The sequence below is a fragment of the Chinchilla lanigera genome, unplaced genomic scaffold (genome assembly GCF_000276665.1).
Source record: "Chinchilla lanigera isolate Chin_1 unplaced genomic scaffold, ChiLan1.0 scaffold00103, whole genome shotgun sequence".
NCBI lineage: Eukaryota > Metazoa > Chordata > Mammalia > Rodentia > Chinchillidae > Chinchilla > Chinchilla lanigera.
The window spans coordinates 4,360,453-4,378,690 of NW_004955504.1; the positions used below are offsets into that span (position 1 = coordinate 4,360,453).

Below are 18,238 nucleotides of genomic sequence, written 5' to 3' on the forward strand. Positions count from 1 at the left end.
CCACGGCCGCAAGCCCCGCGGGACTTCCGGCCTGCGCCGAGGCCCCCGCGGGGGCGCGCCCGGTCCTTTCGGGGCCGCCGGGAGATCTGCCCAAAGCGCCCCCACGCGGGGTCCCGGGAAACCAGCGCACGAAAAAGGAGGCCCGCCATAGCGGAAAAGCGGCTCTAAAGAGAACCCCAAGAGCGTGTCCACGCGGACCACGCCGCTCCCCACGGGGGCTCAGGCAGCTCTGCGGACTGCCTAGGGCCGGCGCGTGCGCACGGCGGCGCGGGACGGCGAGGACGTGGGGGGGCACGGCTGCCGGGGCGCGAGAGGAGGGCGGGGCGTGGATGGTCAAAGGTAGGGCGGGGCCCCGGCTCCTCGGGGGCGGGTGAGGGGCGGGGCTCCGCACTCTGCGTGCGCAGTGATAGGCGCGCGGGATCCGGCTCTGCAGGCGTGGGCGGGGCGGCCCCGGCCCCGGCCCCGCCCCGCGCAGGAAGCTGGTCCAGTTCGAGGTGCGCACTCGGCCGGCCGTCGCGGGAGGGCGTGTGGCTCGGCAGCACGTGGGTTCTGCGGCCGGCCCTCCCACGCCTCGCCGCCGCCCTATATGTGCGCTGCCCGCCCCGGCATGGAGCGCGCCGCCCTGCCGCGACGATGGAGGCCGTGGAGCTGCGCTTGCTGGACACGCTCGCCTACCTGATGGGCCTTGCGGGCGCCCTTTGCTTCCTGCTGCTCCAGCGCCTCTCGTCGCCCTACGGCCGCTACGCGTCGCAGTGGCCCGGCCCGCGGGTGCCGGCGCGCCTCGCCTGGGCCCTGCAGGAGCTGCCCTCGCTGGCCTGGCCGCTGCTCGAGTGCGCCTGCGCGTCCGCCCGGGGCCTGGACCACCTGCCCAACCGCGTGCTGCTGGCCATGTTCCTCGTCCACTACATGCACAGGTCGGCCCGGCCTGCCCTGCTGGCCCGGGTGCCACTGGGGAGGCAGCCTAGAATTAGGGCGGGGGTAGTGTGTTAGTTGTGTACCCATCGTGGGATTTGTTTCTGTGATGCAGACACCTGTAGGACGCTGGTTGTCCCAGGTCACGCTGGCCATTGTGTGACTTCTCTGTTGTTTTCCCTTTGGGGAGGCTTTTCTCCCGGCCGGTGAACCTATTCCTCTGTATGCGGCTGATCTGGGGGCAAAGACCTTAAACGTAAGTAAACATTAGCCATAGGGACGGTAAGGATGGCATTGGGCCAAGTAAACCAGCGTGGGAGCAGATGTCTTTGCAGAAGTGCTTGTGTGTTTAAGGTGGAGCGTTCTTTTGCTAGCTCGGGGTTTGGGGGAGCCTTTTGTGACCCGTTCTTACTAGCAGGCACACGTGCGCGTGGGCCCCTCCCGTGTGGCTTCCTGGCTGGCTTGGCTGGGCTTGGATTTTTCTTTTTGAACTTGAAAGAGTGACCCCTTGTCGATTCTGAGGATTTTCATGGGTGTGCCAACCTCATTTCACGATGAAATCTATCGTGGCCTGAATTACTCCTGAACCCCCAGCTCGAGGGCCCCAGGCTTTAGGCTGTGCTGGGCTATGGTGTCCACTTAACTTCGAGAGCCAAGTCCTTCCTTGAATGAATGCCATGTTGTTGGCGAGGGCAAGAAGGGTCAGGTGTTGTTCAGGTTGCAAGGAAGCTATTTTAAGAAATAATTCCTCAGTTTTCTATGTGAATGAGGCACACGTGGAGCTTTTGAGATCACAGAATCCTCCAAATGTCGCCACAAATATTTCAAGGACAGTCCTTGCAAGGGCACACTTGTATTTTGGCCCGCGGGAGTACACTTTCAGAGTCCTTTCCCTCTGGGGCAGAGACAGCAGGTGAGCATGCACAAGGCTGGCAAGCTTTTTGGGCGTGCATGCTGCTGCCTGGGACAGTCCCCGAACCACACAAGTGCTGGCAGGTGTGGGCACGGAGCTCCCCATCCTTGGTGGGCACGTTCAGCAACTGTGGAGAGCGACGCGGACATTAGGGAGCTCCCCTGATTCTGTTCTCCTCGATGATTCCCTGTGCTTCCTGAGCTCTTGCATTTTCCTGGGATTTGGAAACTTTCCCACAAATGCTCCTGGTGCCTGCTTTTTTATTAATGTGGCCTAGTTGTCTCCAAGGCTTTTCAATCAGCAGTTGCAGATCTTCACTCCAGGGAGTGTCATTTCTCATCTGTTTTGCTCGTCCTGGCTGTTGTGAATGTATTACGTACCCAGACGTAAGACACTGGTAGCTACTGATGGACTACAGTAGAGATACATGCTCGTTGTAGAGAACTTGTAAAGTGTTATACAGAGAAACGCTGTGTAATGTTATACAGAGAAAATAAAAATCACTGACACCTGGGTTCGTTAGCAGATAGACTCTCTGTAGCTCCAGGATCCGTCAGCTTTAGTTCCATCACTTAGAATTCTGATGCTGGTCTTTTCCCTGTCTCTTTCATTGTTCTTGTTTTGATCGTTGTTTCTAAGCAATAATGATACAGAGAAAGATTCAAAACTGTGTGAACTCCTGTTGGCACGCAGCACCATAGGGTGTTTCTGACTTAATAGAAGCACTTCACAGAAGTTACCTCGGCCACGCCCTGACCCTTCCCACTTGCTGGTCTCAACCTGTGCGGAATGAAACACCTGGAAGGGGATGTTGTCTACCAGCCCTGCCGCAGGCCACCATGTGATCTCCATGTCCACGCCACTAGCTTCCTTTGTGCCTGATCAGTAAAATCTCAATAACGAATAACAGTTTTGCAGTGTTTTTAAAAAGGCATTTAGTGTAGGAATAGGAAGTATGAGAAACATTTCCATCAGGCACTGCTAGAGGCACTTCTGCGTTGAAGCTTGTAAACTCCACTAGCCTGGAGACAGGCAGCAACACATGCTGCCAGCAGAGCATGAAGGGCTTGTAGCTTCTTGAAACTCTTGGCTGAGCTGTACCACCAAATGGGCTCTAAATTCCTAGCAACCCAGGACACAAAGGTTGATGATTTATCCGAGGAATAAACACTACTCCATCGAATGTGAGTCATTTCTTTATGTGGAAAGAGCAAATAACACAAGGCACTTGTAAGATAACAGAGTACCAAATTGATCTGACGTTGATAATTGGATAGGTCCAGGATCCAGGTGGTTTGTATCCTTCACTGTGTATTACCTGAATAAGGTCCTTGTTAGTCCCAAGTGGACATGGTGGTATGACCCTGTAATTCCAGCACTCCCAGAGGCCAAGACAGGAGAATCCAAAGTTCAAGCCCAGTCTTACCATTTTGCACTTAGGGAGACCCTGTCTCAAAATAAAAGGGGTGGGGGCTGAGGATGTGTATGAGAACAAGGCTCAGTGTGAAGACCGTCAGTTCCATCCCCAGTACCAAACAGAAAAAATACAGTCTCCATCTGAAGGGATTGCAGCCTGTGGTTTGATGTAGCTTTCCTGGGCAGGTAGAAGTGGTTTCCCACAGTTCTCTGTAGACAGTTACTATGACCATGAGTGAGACGGTGGACAAAAAGGGCCATAGACACCATTGGCATGACAGAGAAGGCCTCGGCTGTGAGTCCCAGGCAGCTGAATGAGACCTTTGGGAAGAAGAACCAGGGTTCTTCTGGTGGTTATCATCACTGGGACTGCGAGCAACTAGACTGGATGGCCCTGTGGAAGCAGTAAGGTATTTATTTTTTTTTTTCATGCTCTTTAAAGAGATATAAGGCATGAGCAAAATACACAGCGAATGTTTAAAAACATTATTACAGGGAAAGTCATTGTCAGTAATTTCCCTCAGCACCCCGCCCCCCCTACACACACTTAGAACACACTCATCCCATCGTTCTCAGCGCTTTCTGGAACAGCTCTGGAGTCCTCTTTCCTGAGTGTCTTTAAACACCGTATTTTTAGATTACAGCTCATAATATGCAAGAGTATTGCACTTATTTCCAGTCTACAGTTTGATGAATTTTGGTGACTGTATGTAGTTGTATGGTCATTACCCAAGGTAAAATCTACAGTTATGTTCCTCTGAAAGTTGCCCTATGTTCTTATAACCAATCCTGGCCCTGACTATAGTAAGTCTGAACTGTTTCAGCCACAAGGTAGGAACCAGCGCTGTCCCCCTGTGGCTTTGCCTTGCCTCCTTGCAGTTAATTATAGAGGGCCCTGCTTGGTCCTCTTCACAGGCCAGGAAATTTATATTTGTAATCCCACGGAAAAGTTATGGGAATTCTAATGAATTAAGTCCAGTGTACCACTTCCAATGCAACCCATGGCGAGAATAAAGACACTAAGGCATATTTGTAGTTATGGGGAGCCAAGGGGTCCTACGTCCAGCCACAGTGATGGCCATCCCGAACAAAGGTCTCAACCCAGGGCTGAACCTGAGTTTTATTAATTCATGAAGAAGGGAGTGAGTTTTATTAATTCACGGGGGGTGGGGGTGACTGTGGGAATGGTGGGAAGTAGGTGAGTGCTGTGAGCTGGGCTACGTAGGAGGCCCAGAGTCACCTCTGCAGTATGTAGGGAGAAGGATATGCAGAAAGTAATCTGCATAACACAGTTGAGGTGGTATCTAATGTTTTGGGGTCGGTGCTTCAGCTCTGATGTGTAGTCTTTCAAACCCCAGGAAGTCATAGCCTCTATCCCAAGGCTCCACAGCGTGGAGCACTGGCTCTTTTTCCATCTCCCCTTGTCCTGGCTCACAAGGGAACAACGGGTGGGGGTTCCAGGGAAACACTGGCTGCTGTCTTCACAGACAACCGTCGGCACCTCGGCTGAATTGAAGGGATAAGGAAAAGTCCTGGCCAACTCTGCACATATCAGCACGTGGAAGTAGGGCCAGGTTCAGCCAAACTGGAGACTGTTGTTCCTCCTTCCAGGAGAGTCGCCCACGTGGTCCTCCACACTTAATTCCCTTCTACTGGGTCTACTTTTGCCTTTTCTAGGATTTTATACCCCTAAATTAAATTCTTTCACTGAAGAAGCACTATTGAAGTTTCTTTCTTCTCGAGTCAGGTCTGTTCCTCCACATCTTTCAAAGGCTTTGCCTATTTCGGCGGGTTGTCCAATTCATTGGCACGAAGTGTAGGTCTTTGTAGGCCCTTAAAGTCCACAAGGTTTATAGCGATGTCCCCTCTCTCCGTGTCCTATGCATTGATATTTCAGAGAAGATTCACACCCAATATGAGTTTGCACCCCCTTTTATCCACGTTGTAGTAGGTACCCCTTTTGTCTGCCCACTGTATCCCTTCGTGGGGGCTGAGCTAGTGAGGTATAGCAGGAGAGATGACCTTGGAATTGAGCAGAGGTGGCCTGAACTCAAGCCTCGCTCCAGCCTCATCACGTGGTACAGGTTATTTAGCCGCTGCAGGTCTTCACTACACTCTTCGTTTGACATGAGCAGAAAATGCCAGGTGGCGGGGAGGTGGCGCAGTCACTGTGCCAGTGGCTGTTGACGGACGATGTGACAGTGTGGCCCAAGTCCTGCTGTCCAGAGACCAGAACACCTCGGGGATTTTAGAGTCACGGAAGCTTTCGGAGCCACCGGAGGCCCCTGGTTTTCTCCACCTTGATGTCTGTGTTTTGGGTTCTGTACAACTAGAATCTTTGGGTTTGGGTGCTGAGATACACATTATTGAAACATGGCCAATTGATCTAAAATTCCTTTTAGCATCGAGTAAATTGGCACAAGTGTGACTGAGGGTGACGTCTGTGTGGACAAACAAGGTAGAGAATCAAAGACATTTAAAACAGAATCACAGAGGTGTATTCTTTATCTCTTTTTGAATTTTACCTCCTTTCTGTTTCCTAAGGACCCTGATTTTCCCCTTCCTGATCCGAGGAGGAAAGCCAACACCGCTGTTCACCTGTGTATTAGCCTTCCTGTTCTGTGTCTATAACGGCTACTTGCAGAGCAGGTACCTGAGCCGGTATGCCGTGTACGCTGAGGACTGGGTGACCCAACCCCACTTTTTAGCTGGTGAGTGCCCTCCGGCAGTCACTGCCATGCCCCAGGGATTCGAGCCAGAATGCCCAGGCTCTGAGAGAACCAGGAGGCTGTTGTGTGAACACCCCAGAAAACAGAGCAGCCAGGGGAGGACTGAGGCTGTCCCCACGTAGTGCGGGGGCTGGAAGGATGCTTTCAGCGGACACACAGGTGCTGCTCTTGCTTGGAGCCTGGGCCTTGTGGGGAGCCCCAGCCAAGAAACTGGGGCTCAGATGGAGGAGAACCTAGTTCCTGTTCACCCTGTAACCTGAGATGGTCCGCTAGCCTCTCAGCGTCTTCTGTAAATGAGATAGGATATCTTCCAACAGTGCAGGCAACCTTTCATGATTATGCTATCTTGAATTAACTGTGAGGCTTGTGAAGGTTTTTAGCTTTTTAAAAAAATCATTGCAATTAGTGTAAGTTAATGTGTGCTTCCAGGTTCTCATTACAGCATTGTAAGTTTTGACTAGAAGTGAAATAAGCCATTTGCTATCAAAATAATCTCAAAATCATGAAAAATGCTTAATGTATCAGTCAGTTTTTCCATTGCTGGAAAAAATGCCTGACATACAAGACTTAAAGGAGAAAAGGCGTAATGTGGCTTATGGTTTCAGAGTGTGTATTCCATGGTCTGCTGGCTCCAAGGCAGGGGCATCGTTGGCCAAATGACGTAGCAGAGGAGCACTGCTCAGCTCATGGCGGCTGGGAAGCAGAAAGACAGGGAGAGGGCCAGAGAAAGAGGAGCGGGTAGGGAAAGAGTACACCCTTCCAGGTCTCACCTCCAGTAACCTGCTCCCCCTGACCCCCATCTCCTACGTTGGGGGTAGTGACTCTTTGAGGGCCATTTCTTATTTAAACTGTAACAATCTCAGGCATGTTATGTAGAAGGAAGGTTCTTTGAGGTGTTCGTCTAGCATGCCCTGTAATGCTTAGAAATGGGTGCACATGGACATGTCCCTTACCCCAGTGGCAGCACATCAAGAGTCTTGGCTTGGTCTGTCAAATCCTAAAGCTACCCTGTGGAACTTAAATCTTAAGGTACATTAAGTGCCCTACATTATATTATGCTTTCTCTGTGTTTTTTGTTTGTTTGTTTTGTCTTTTTGAGACGAGATCTCTCTATGCAGTTCAGGCTGGCCTCAAAGTTGGGTGTGGTGGTGCACCCTTGTAATCCCAGCACTCGGGAAGCTGAGGCAGGAGGATCGTTGCGAGTTCAAGACCGGCCTGGGCTACAAAGTGAATTCAAGGCCAGTCTGAACTACGTAGGGAGAACTTGTCTCAAAAAAGACAAAAAAAAAAAAAACCCAAACAAGATGACCTCGAACTCAAAACGATCCTCCTGCTTCAGCCTCCTGAGTACTGGGATTACAGGCATGCACCACCACACCCAGCTTGCTTTCTCTTTATGTAAAGGAATTTATAATAACACAAAAACTAACTCTTGCATAGTACTTTCTTGCTGACAAGTTCCCATTCTCAGTCATATTTTTTAGAGAATAAGAGCTTTATTTCCAGGAAATGCTGTGTTGTACCTGACAGATGACGCAGTGGGCAGTCTGTGTCCTTCTCTGTTGAGTGAGTGGGGTGAGAAGTGTCCCCAGAGCCTTTACTAACCTGGCAGTTGGTGCCTGCATGAAAGGCTGGACTTTCTTGAGTTGTACCATAGCTCCACAGAACTGCTTGATTTTCTGGCTTCTCAGCTACCTGAGTGTCTTCTGCCCCAAGAATGAGAAGGCAGGAAACCAAGCTTTTGAGGTCTGGAGGCACTGACTTCATGCCTCCCCATGAGCTTCTGGGGGGCCAGTCAGAGGTCTGCAGGGAACCCAGATCTTAGTCCAGACCCACCAAGCGGTGACTCTAACCAGCTCCCTGTGACCACAGCCCAGAAGTGGGTGCAGAACAAAAGAAGAAGGGGAATCACTGTTTCTTTTTTCTTTTTAACTAAGAGACCTAGGCTTTAAATGCTTATATGGTTGATATTCTCATAGGAATCATTTCTATAATGAATTGTTTGGAAAGAATCCTTTTGGTCTGTGTATTTGAATATCATTCAGAGTCGCTTTGCAGATAGGCCACACCCACTGGGGGTGGATGCCTTTAAAGCTGGTGTGGAATTTGAGACATTGATAAACTGTGCACCAGACGCACCTGTTGATCTCTCTACCATCAGATGGAATGATGTGAAAATGAAAAAACACCGAGTAAGAAATACAGGTCACCTCTTTTTGTGTGCTCATTGAGTAAAATGTTTTTGTGGGGAACACACATGAGGTTGCACAGGTAATTAGTTACCCTCAGTATATTTACAGGGACGAGGTAGCAAACAACAATAATAAAGTTCTAACAAAAACTTTCCATAATAGTAAAAGCGGTTAATCTAAAATATTTTTCAACCTAAATAATAGAGATTCTGCAAGAATTTTACTTCTTTGGGGATAGAATAGCACCGCAGTGGGAATACAGTGCTGTCACAAACCGTGAGTGTATTTAAAGCCATTGAGGCAAGGCGATATTATTAAGAACAAAACAGGAAGATTGCACAGGATACTTTGCAGTGATGGTACTTGGCTCTGAGGTACAGTAACGAGGGTGTTACTGTTCCAGAGTTAAGCAGTGTGAGGCAGAAATATTTACGAGTAACTTTAAAGGCAGTGTTGTGCAAGATCATGATTACAGTTAAATCTTTCCATAATTCTCTTTATCAGTCACACATGCGTGATAGCCCTTCTTTCCGACCTGTCTTTACTTACTCATATCTATTTTTGTCAGGGCTTATCAAAAGTGACTCCGTGTTGAGTCTGACAGTATCCACAGATTTTATAACAAGATTTTTAGGTCCCTACAAATGGAGTAAATGTTCATCTTAGATGTGCACAAAGACTAATTTTCTTCCAACCTATTTGACAAGGGGAGCTTGTCTCCTAGAAGGGACGTAAACTAAGCATGGAACTTAGCATGATGCTTTCTGGAATCTTGGATTGGAAGCCACTTCACACTGAGGAATAACATGCTGAAATCCAAAATGGGTAGTGAACCTATTATAAACTTACAAATCCCCTAAGTGACTTTGTCTTGGTTACTTTTCTCTCGTTGCTGAGACAAAATACCCAACGCCGAAAATGAAGGAAGGAAAGGTTTATTTAGCTTACAGTTTGTGGAGGTTTCAGTCCATACTTGGCTGGCTCCAAGGCAAAAGGTAGCAAAGCAACAAGAGCAAAGGGGGGAATGGCAGCCGAACAGCAAACAGCCAGAGCAAACCGGAGGAATGGCGGCAAGCAGCTTCTTTTTCCCTGCCTTACTTTGTAAACAGGCTACCCCCACCTAAGGGGCGTGCAGCTCTCACATAATCTTTGCCCTCCTCTTCCACAGGCTCAGGATGTATACAAAGTAAGTATCCTGGCTTCCTGCTAAGTCACTTAGCCAAACCTCTAGACTCCCCAAGTTGACACAATGTTTCAACCATAACAGACTTGTAAAAGGTATTTCACTATCTAGTAGAAATGCTTAGGAAAGAAAGCCACTTACAGTGGCAAAGTCCAGAGGAGGAAATCTTAAAACACTTTCTGTAGACCACAAGGCTTTCCTTGCTCCATTCTAACTGTACAGGAGTACTCCTTTTCATTGGAACAGTGATAATTAAAATGTCACCCAGGCACACATTTTTCAATATCAGATGGAGGACTGTCTGCTTTGTATACTTTTTAGTATATCAGAAAAATCAAATCAACCTCTTTTTAAAAGTGAGTTACTATACTTCTCAGATAAAGAAATGCAAATGGCAAATAAATATAGGAAAGTGTTCAACCTCACTGGATATTCAAGAGATGCTAATTAAAAAACACTGAGATTCCATCTCACCCTAGAAAGAATGGCTATCATCATGATATCAGCCAGTAACCAATGCTGGCGGTGCTGCAGGGTTCAGGACCGGACCAGGTGAAGACGCAGCACCGAGGCCGTTTGGAAGGCAGACAGCTTTATTACAGTAGCGGACTGGGGGACATCGAGGTCCAAATCACCAGCCCCATTTTGAGGTTACTTATTGTTTATATAGGTATTCAGGATAAAGGCAGGTAACATTACATTCTGCAGTTGATTACACGTCTTTGTTACTAATTGCTAGGCAGAGTTTACTCTTACTCTTTCAGGAACTAATAAGGTAACTGTCCTGTATCGTTGGAGAATCAGTCATTGTCTGAGAATGGGGAGAGGTGTCCTTGAGGCGATAACTCGGACCTAAAAGTAAGAAAAACATCACTGTCTGGCTAAATTGCACTTACCTCGCAGCCGGCTCTGGGAGCACCATGGCTCGTTAAGTTTTGTAGTTCTCTAATTACGAGAATCAACTGCGTTTCCCAGTCTCATCCTTGAACAGTGTTAGAGATATACTAGTGTTAGAAAGACAGGATTAAAACTGTCATTACATTTAAAATGGCCCCTACATTCCCCCCTTTTTATTTACACTGAAATCTCATTTTCTCCAGTCTCAAGAAGCTGATAGGAGGAAGAAGCAGCCTTTGAGAGTTGTTGATGTATGGCTTCGAATCTTTTAGACAGAAACCCGGTCAGAAATTGAATCACACAGGGCCTAGAAGAATGGACAAGAGAGTCACTATCGTCCCTAAACAGTGTTCCTGTCCAAGAAGGGAGAAAATCCAGGGATCCCCGCCAGAAGGAACTCCTATCCTGTTTTTGATGGGATCTGGGGTAAACCAGAGGGTTCCAGTTACCAGGGTAGATGTTTAGATCTGGGGCCAGGACAGCAGTGTCACAGAGGCTCATGTTCTGATGAAAGAAGAGGTAGACCCCATCGCAACGTATGGAGAAAGTTCCAGCGGTTGCCTGTAGTGAGGTGCTGGGCCAGGTTACAGAGGCGCAGTTAGTGGACACATTTTGGGAGTCTTTATAGCCCAAGAAGCACATGGTGTTTTTCCTTATTTGGGATGGAGAGACTCGGAGTCACACCACTAAGGACTGAGTAATATTGAACCTGGATGAGTCTGGAGTCCCAAAGCCCAGTAGGACGGGGCTGTAGGCGGCATGCAGAGCCAGCAGTCTTTGTGTCAGGTGGGATCGACCTAGAGGACAGCAGGAGTCCCATTTACCGGTTTTAACAGGTCTGGGGCTGCTGAGAGAGGGCTCTTGGTGTGTAACTGGCACACTGTCATGGGTCTGGTTTTACCTGACCCACAAATGTGACAGACAAGCCAGTTCCCTGGACCTTGACTTTGTCCATGGCCCACCCCCGTGCTGGAAAAGCTTCCTTCGGGCTGGCATGGCAGCTTTTATATCTGCCAGGCAGTCAGAGGTTAACATAATATTCTCAATACAAAAGAGTGACACAGTGTGGCTTTGCCCATGTGGCCGGGGTCAGGGGCACCAGGCCATGAAACAGTTGGAGTAAGCAAAGAGCCTTGTGGCGACATCTGGAAGGTCCATTGCTGCTCTCCCAGGTGAAGACAAATTGGTCCTACTGCCAGCATCAGGTTGAGACGTCACAGTCATTCACCATGATCCGTCTGGCTTCTGCACGGGCCACGCTGAAGGGCTGTGTGCAGGGCGTATCATCCCTGCTTTTTGCAATTTCAAGATGGTCTGTCCCAGCTCCTCATGGCCTCCAGCCAGTCCTGCTTCACACACACATCCCACGTGGCCTGTGGGAGAGTCAGCCATGCATGATGTGGATGCCCTCAGACTATGGTTTTTACCACGTGAATTTGCAACCAGAATTCTCCCTGCGTGGTCTTGAGCCAAGCTCTAGTCGGTGTGTCTGCCCTCAGTATGTGTTCAGAAACTGGGACACAGGCGTGGGGGCAAGCGCCAGATACCCAGTCACCTAGGTCTTCTGGACTGTGACAGGATCTCTGTATCCTTTTATGTGTGCCGTAGGTCCTGTAAAACAGTCTGGGTATTGCACATTAGCGTTGACTCAGCTCTGGTCTCCGTCAGTGATGGTACACATTGCACAGTAAATAGTATATTTTGGGGGACCAGGACATAGTCAATTTCATATGTGGCTTCTGGTCTGCTGGGACACCCAAGACCCAGGGAACATAGCCTGCATCCTAATTAGGGTAAAAGGAGGCCAGTGTCACTTCGTGCTTCACCAGGGCTGCGCTGGCCTTCTGCCCCTGGCCCACTGGCCAGTGTTGCTGTGCAGGGAGTCTCAGCCCCCGCAGAGTCAGTAACACATCTGGAGGCTGCCCGTCTAACTTTCCTGCAGCCAGGCTGGCAGCCAGCAGTTCTGTCCAGGTCTAGCGCTGACTGACCTTCCGTGGCCCCCAGCCTGTCCTTGCGGGGATGCCCTCCCTTGTTTTTCTCTTGCTGGTACCATTTTTACAGCTCTCGTCTTACCATGGAGCGCATGTTCATGTCTCCCAGCCTGGCTAAGGAATCCACAGCATCGTGGATGGAGTGATCTGTAAATGGGGCTAGAAGGTCTGCCTTTGATTCAAACATGCCAGCCGCCTGCTCGCCAGGATCTTATCCTTCATGCGTGCCGTCGTCTGGGCTGCGGTACTGCAGTGCAAATATCATCTGCCGTGTGCCCCTTTCACACAGCACAGTTATCAGTCTAGACAGTGACTTGCTCTGGCAGGTCACCTGGATTCTCAAACCAGCAAGCCGCTGCTATCCGCCAGTTTATCACAGTCTGATTATCTCTTCTGGAGCTGTCCTCTGTACATCCTGCACAGCCCGTCTCATAGAGGGGGTGCTGGTATGTTGGCTATTTAGGACATCTGTGGGTTTAACTTACATTATCAGCTCTATTGTCCCGTAGCCATAACAGCCTCAGAGGTATTATTTTATCCACTTTCTGTTTTAATTACTGTTAAAGCTTGCAGGACATCCTCAGGCTCCAAACAGACTGTTTCTCAGTCCTTTGGGGCCTTGCACGCTGCCAAGAAGGTGGCTACAGGTAGCCATAAGAAGGCTGGGATCGCCTATCAGTCATTCCCGGGGGTTTCCCTTCCCTTGGGCGCTGTTTGCATAGCCACCAGAGGACCATTCGTCTTCATCTCTCAAAGTCAGTTTGTTTTCCGCCTTAAGTGAGAGGGTGGTTGTAACAAGTGCTTGCAAACAGGGACTGACAGTCTGAAAAAGCATAGAGAAGCCAGAACAGTCCAAAAAGCATGAGGGCAGTCACTGTGACGTTGGCGGCTTGAAGGTCTTGCTCGGCTTTACAGGCAGGAGAGGTGTATTACAGCAGTTTTACAGTCATAGTGACTAGCTGTGTTTCACAGTGACCAGCCATTTTCAAGACACAAGAGCACTGAGATCTGGAACCGGAACTATTACCTGGGTGACTGAAAACCTGAAGTACACTGACTGGGGGCATTTTTTTGTTCCTCCTAGCCTAGTCACCTTTTCAATTTTGGCCCCCAAACCTCAGTTGTTGAACACTGAAGAGAAGATCAGTGGCCTTAATACTGTCGTGGGTTTAATTATGATAAATTCATCTAAATATCGAGCACTCTGAAACGTAAGGTATAGCAGATAACTTACTTTTATCAACCATGGCTGTCCTGGCAGTTGAATCCCTGCAGGACATCAACAGACAGCAGTTATACAGTCTGCAGTTACAAAGAAAACCTGAGATTGAAAGCCACACATAACGCTTTAGTATGTCAGTCATGATGACATTTATCTTTTGTAACATACATGTCCATCTCAGTTGTAAGTAGTGTTACACAGCATATACATCACATAAGTTTGTAAGGCTGTTTAACTGCTAATCTCATGTTAATATAATCATTTTCCTCCTGGAAGTTTTTTAGAAGGAACAACCGAAGCATCAGATGAACCAGTGACCATACATATATTTTTTAATGCACCATTTCCATAAGTTTTCTTCAACATATGTAAGTCTTACAATCTCGTTATTATTTTAATCTCTTTAGGAGAACAAGTCTGTTATCACACAGAATCCTCTCATATCAAAAGTATCTCACATGTATAGCCTTTTTAATACTTTTCATTTACTATAACCTTTTACAACAAAATTGATTACTGCCACTTGAGTTTTAAAGTGTCTCTTTTTTTTCCCCTCAGATAGTAAACTTGACCAACTGCCAGCAACCTGAGTAACCTTGAATCAGTGTTCTTATTTTAAAACAGCAGAATAGAGAAAAGAGCAAATTAACCCGGTAAATTTAAAACTTCGTAATGTATAAGAAATGTTTTATGCACATCAGTTCAAACTGAAAACCAAAATATATTTACCAATTAGTTAAAATTTATAACTTGATTTTTCCTGTAAAACTTCCTTAGGTTTGACGGGACTTTGACCATTTACTTCAGGGTGGAGCATTCTCAGCATTTAGTCAGCTATAGATGGCCTCTGGCTGATAAAGCTGAGTACGAGCTGGCCTTGAGCTTCTAGAAGCCAGGGAGACTTTAGTTTAGTTTAATCTCCAGTCTTGGCAGGCACAGCTGGCTGCTCAGGCATCTTTGATTAGCCTGCCTGTGCGCCCCATCTGTACATCCCAGTGCACTAAAGTTAGGCAACCTTTTATGCCTTTTTACAGCACAAAACATATTTAAGAGTAAGGGGACCTCCCGGATGGGCGCAGAGTAGCATCTGCAGATGAGATGAGTGGAGGCAGTGACTGGACTCTCCAGAGCCAGGGTGGAAAGGCAGAACAGGAAAACTCTTTTTGGCCCTTTTTGTTATCTGTCTAGGGGATTTAGAATCTAGGAGGCTTTCTGGACTGGGCTTGGGGACTATGTTTTAAACCTGGCGAACAACTCCTAAGTTTAGAGTGCCCTCTGTTTTCTCATATAGTGTATGTTTTATGAGCCCTTGAATGGAGTAGCAACAGATGAAGGAAGAGGAGGGGGTGCTCTCAGGGAGAGTGACCATGCACATGCACACGCACACGTGCACACACACACAGGCGCCCCATGTGGGACTCAGGCTCTATAGCTCGAAGCTCCCGGGGGTGGGGGTTGCTTTTGTAGTGGAGTACAGACAGAACAACCAAGTTGATCGTTACAGATAATTGATTTAATCATCCAGCACACATTCAGAGGTTAATACATTTTAGCCCGCGAATGTCTGACTGAATTTGAAACAGAAACTGAATGTCCTGTCCAGCACAGCTTGCTAGCACAGGCTTCGAGGGTTGATCAAGTCCTCGCTTCATCCCTACAGGGGATGGAACTGACAAACAAACTGACAGGCTAACTGAGGGACGTCCCAGGGGCACTCCTGCCTTCTTCAGTGGCCAGACCTTATCACGTTCTGAGTCCTCTTAGGGTCCTGATGAGATCACTGCTGCCGCATACAGGGGCTTCAATTCCCTGACCACTGAGGAGGCTCTGAGAAAAGAATCAGAGGGAGTGCCTTCTCCTCTGCAAGTCAGGGGGAGCCCTGCCATTCAGCAGGCCTCCATCGGCGACCAGGTGGTCCGCATGATGTATCCTGGACGAGCCCCCAAATGTTGTGTTCAGGACCAGACGGGACAAAGACGCAGACCAGAGACACTTGGAAGGCAGACAGCTTTATTACAGTAGTGGACTGGGGGACATCGAGGTCCAAATCACCAGCCCCATTTTGATGTTACTCATTGCTTATATAGATTTTTCAGGATAAAGGCATATTCTGTAGTTGGTTGCACATGTCTTTGTCATTGATGGCTAGGTAGAATTTACTCTTACAGGAACCAATATGGTTGCTATCCTATAACATGGGGGAACAATCAGTCATTGAGACCAGGCAGACGTGTCCTTGAGGCAGTAACTCTGGGACTTAAAAGTAAGAAAAACATCACTGTCTGGCTAAGTTACACTTACCTCGCAGCTGGCTCTGGGCTCATTAAGTTTTGTAGTTCTCTAATTATGAGAATCAACTGTGTTTCCCAGTCTCATCCTTGAACAGTGTTAGAGATATACTAGTGTTAGAAAGACAGAGTTAAAATTTTCATTACATTTAAAATGACTCCTACAGAAGGGCTGTAGGGGAAAAGAACCCCTTTTTGGAAGGGTTGGAGTGTAGACTGGTGGAATCAATGTGGCAATTCCTAAAAAAACTAGGTTTAGAGGTCCCCTTTGACCCAGCTGTTCCCCTTCTTGGTGTCTTCCTGAAAGAATTCAAAGCATTGTATCACAGTGATACATGCACATGCTTGTTCATAGCAGCACAGTTTGAAATAGCTAAATCTTGGAAACAGATCAAATGACCATGAGCCAGTGAATGGATAAAGAAGATGTGGGGTTTTTTTACATGAGGAAGTACTACTCAGCCATAAAGAAGGATAAACTTGAGACATTTCTAGGTAAATGGGTGCACCTGGAGATGATACTTTTAAGTGAAATAAATTGGATACTGTAAATCTCACATTGTTTGTCTGGTGTGAGAAACTGAAAGTGTAGGGGCCAGGGATGTAGTTTAGCGGCACAGCGCTTGCATGGCAAGCACAAGGCCCTGAGTTTGATTCTCAGTAACAAAAAGAAAAAGAAAAAAGAAACTGAAAGTATAAAGACCAAAATATATAGTAGACACTGGGCAATGGGAAGAAAATGTTCAAATGGGAAGGGGCAGAAGGGGTGGAGGGAGGAAAGTGTTACATTTTGACTAGATATTGCACCAAGCCTCATGCTGTCCTAGGGCTTTTTCAGAGGTGGCTGAGTCTAGAGTATGTGATGCCGGGATTAGGGTGTGTGATTAGTAAATCAGTCCAGTGACTGGTCTGGCATAGCATTAAGGGTGTGAGTGCTGTACCCGCCGTAGGGCGGGTAGCCTGCATTCAGTACAAGGGAAAGAAAGAGGCTTGTCCCTGACCCTTTTTGCTTTCGGTGTCTCCCACTGCCGTGAATAGTCTCCCCTCCGCCATGTGCCACGCTGCCTTGGAGCCACCTGATTATGGACTGAAACCTCTATAAACTGTGAGCTAAATAAACTTTTCCTCCTATAACTTTGAGTGTCAGGTATTTTGTCTCAACACTGACAGAAAGGTAACTAACACAGAAAGGGAAAGAAAAAAAAACAAACAAAGCTCTTGTAAAAAGGGGAAAAGGGGCTGAAGGGAGGGGAGAGGAATGGGAAAAATAGAGGTACAAAGTTCATACGATGAATGTGATCATTATGTATATCTGAATTGTACCAATGAATTAACTAGTGATAGAAGAAAATGAAAAAGCAGTTACGGCTTTCTAAAACATTCTGTTATTTTTCCTTGTCTTGTTGTTCCTAAATGATGTAGTACTGAGAAGTCTGCTTTAAGTGATAAACCCCTGAACATTTAAGGAATAGAAAGAAAACCCTGCTGTGTCGGGGTAGGAGGGACTGCAGCTGGGGCAGGAGAAGTGAGTGAGCCAGGGGTGCGGCAGGGTGACCCGGCAGGAACTCAGCTGCGGGGAAGCCAGGGCCAGTACACTGAATGAAGTGGTAAGGAAAGGAGAAAAGGGGTCCAGACCTGGGCACCCAGGAACGTGTGCCACTCCTGCAGGGGCCCCATTGGTGAGGGTCGGCAGGGGTGATCCTTCCCCCTCCCTGTCCGGCAGGCCCTGGGGAACGTGGTCGGGTACACCTGTGGGCCGCTCCTGCTGAGGAGCACAGCTGTGTCCAAGGCTTTGGGGCCTCTCTGATCCTGAATATAGATCGGGACCGTCAGGCCTGGGCATGTTTGGTGGTTGGGTACTTTATGAACGTCACTGGGATAGCAAAGCCCATAGGCATCGCACCACGACAGCGCCCAGGGTCTTCCAGCAGCTTCTCCTGCTACACAGCACAGATGAGGGTGATGAAGAGGATTTGGGGGACCTGTTCAGTCCGCGAGGATTCTTGAGCGCAGCGGTTCATTACCATAATAATCTTGTCTTTTTTTCTCTTAGGGTTTGCCTTGTGGCTCACAGGCATGCTGATAAACATCCACTCAGATCACATACTGAGGAATCTCCGAAAACCAGAGGAGACAGGTTACAAAATTCCACGGGGTGCGTCCCGAGAGGGCAGGCTTTCTCCCACCGCCCCACTCCATGCCCGGCCGTCCCAGCCTTGATGACTCCCATGACTCACAGCCTGTGTGCGTTAGCTGCAAGTTTGCAGTGAGTCACCTCGGCCGTTGTTTTCCTTTTAGAAAAACAAAAGAACTGATTCTGGGTAAGGAGATGGGTATGAAGCAAAAGGGAAGATCTGCATCTGGAGACAGGATGACGAGGAACTCAGTTCACCGCAGCCTGATGCCTGTGCTCCCCGAAACCCTGTGGACATGACTCCTAGACAGACCTTAAAATGTTGGGTGAAGTTTTAAAAGCGTTGTTACGTGCATCGATC

General features: G+C 48.1%; 1 protein-coding gene across 1 annotated transcript in view; it reads left to right on the forward strand.

The window, feature by feature from the left end:
• Nucleotides 1–456: 456 nt before the first annotated feature.
• Nucleotides 457–18,238, forward strand: part of Srd5a1 (steroid-5-alpha-reductase, alpha polypeptide 1 (3-oxo-5 alpha-steroid delta 4-dehydrogenase alpha 1)) — a 28,056-nt gene continuing 10,274 nt past the window's right edge. The window contains exons 1-3 of the mRNA XM_005407066.2: nt 457–914; nt 5,786–5,952; nt 17,797–17,898. Coding sequence (XP_005407123.1) covers nt 634–914; nt 5,786–5,952; nt 17,797–17,898 — 550 coding nt within the window. The 5' untranslated portion in view covers nt 457–633. The remainder of the gene's footprint in view (nt 915–5,785; nt 5,953–17,796; nt 17,899–18,238) is intronic.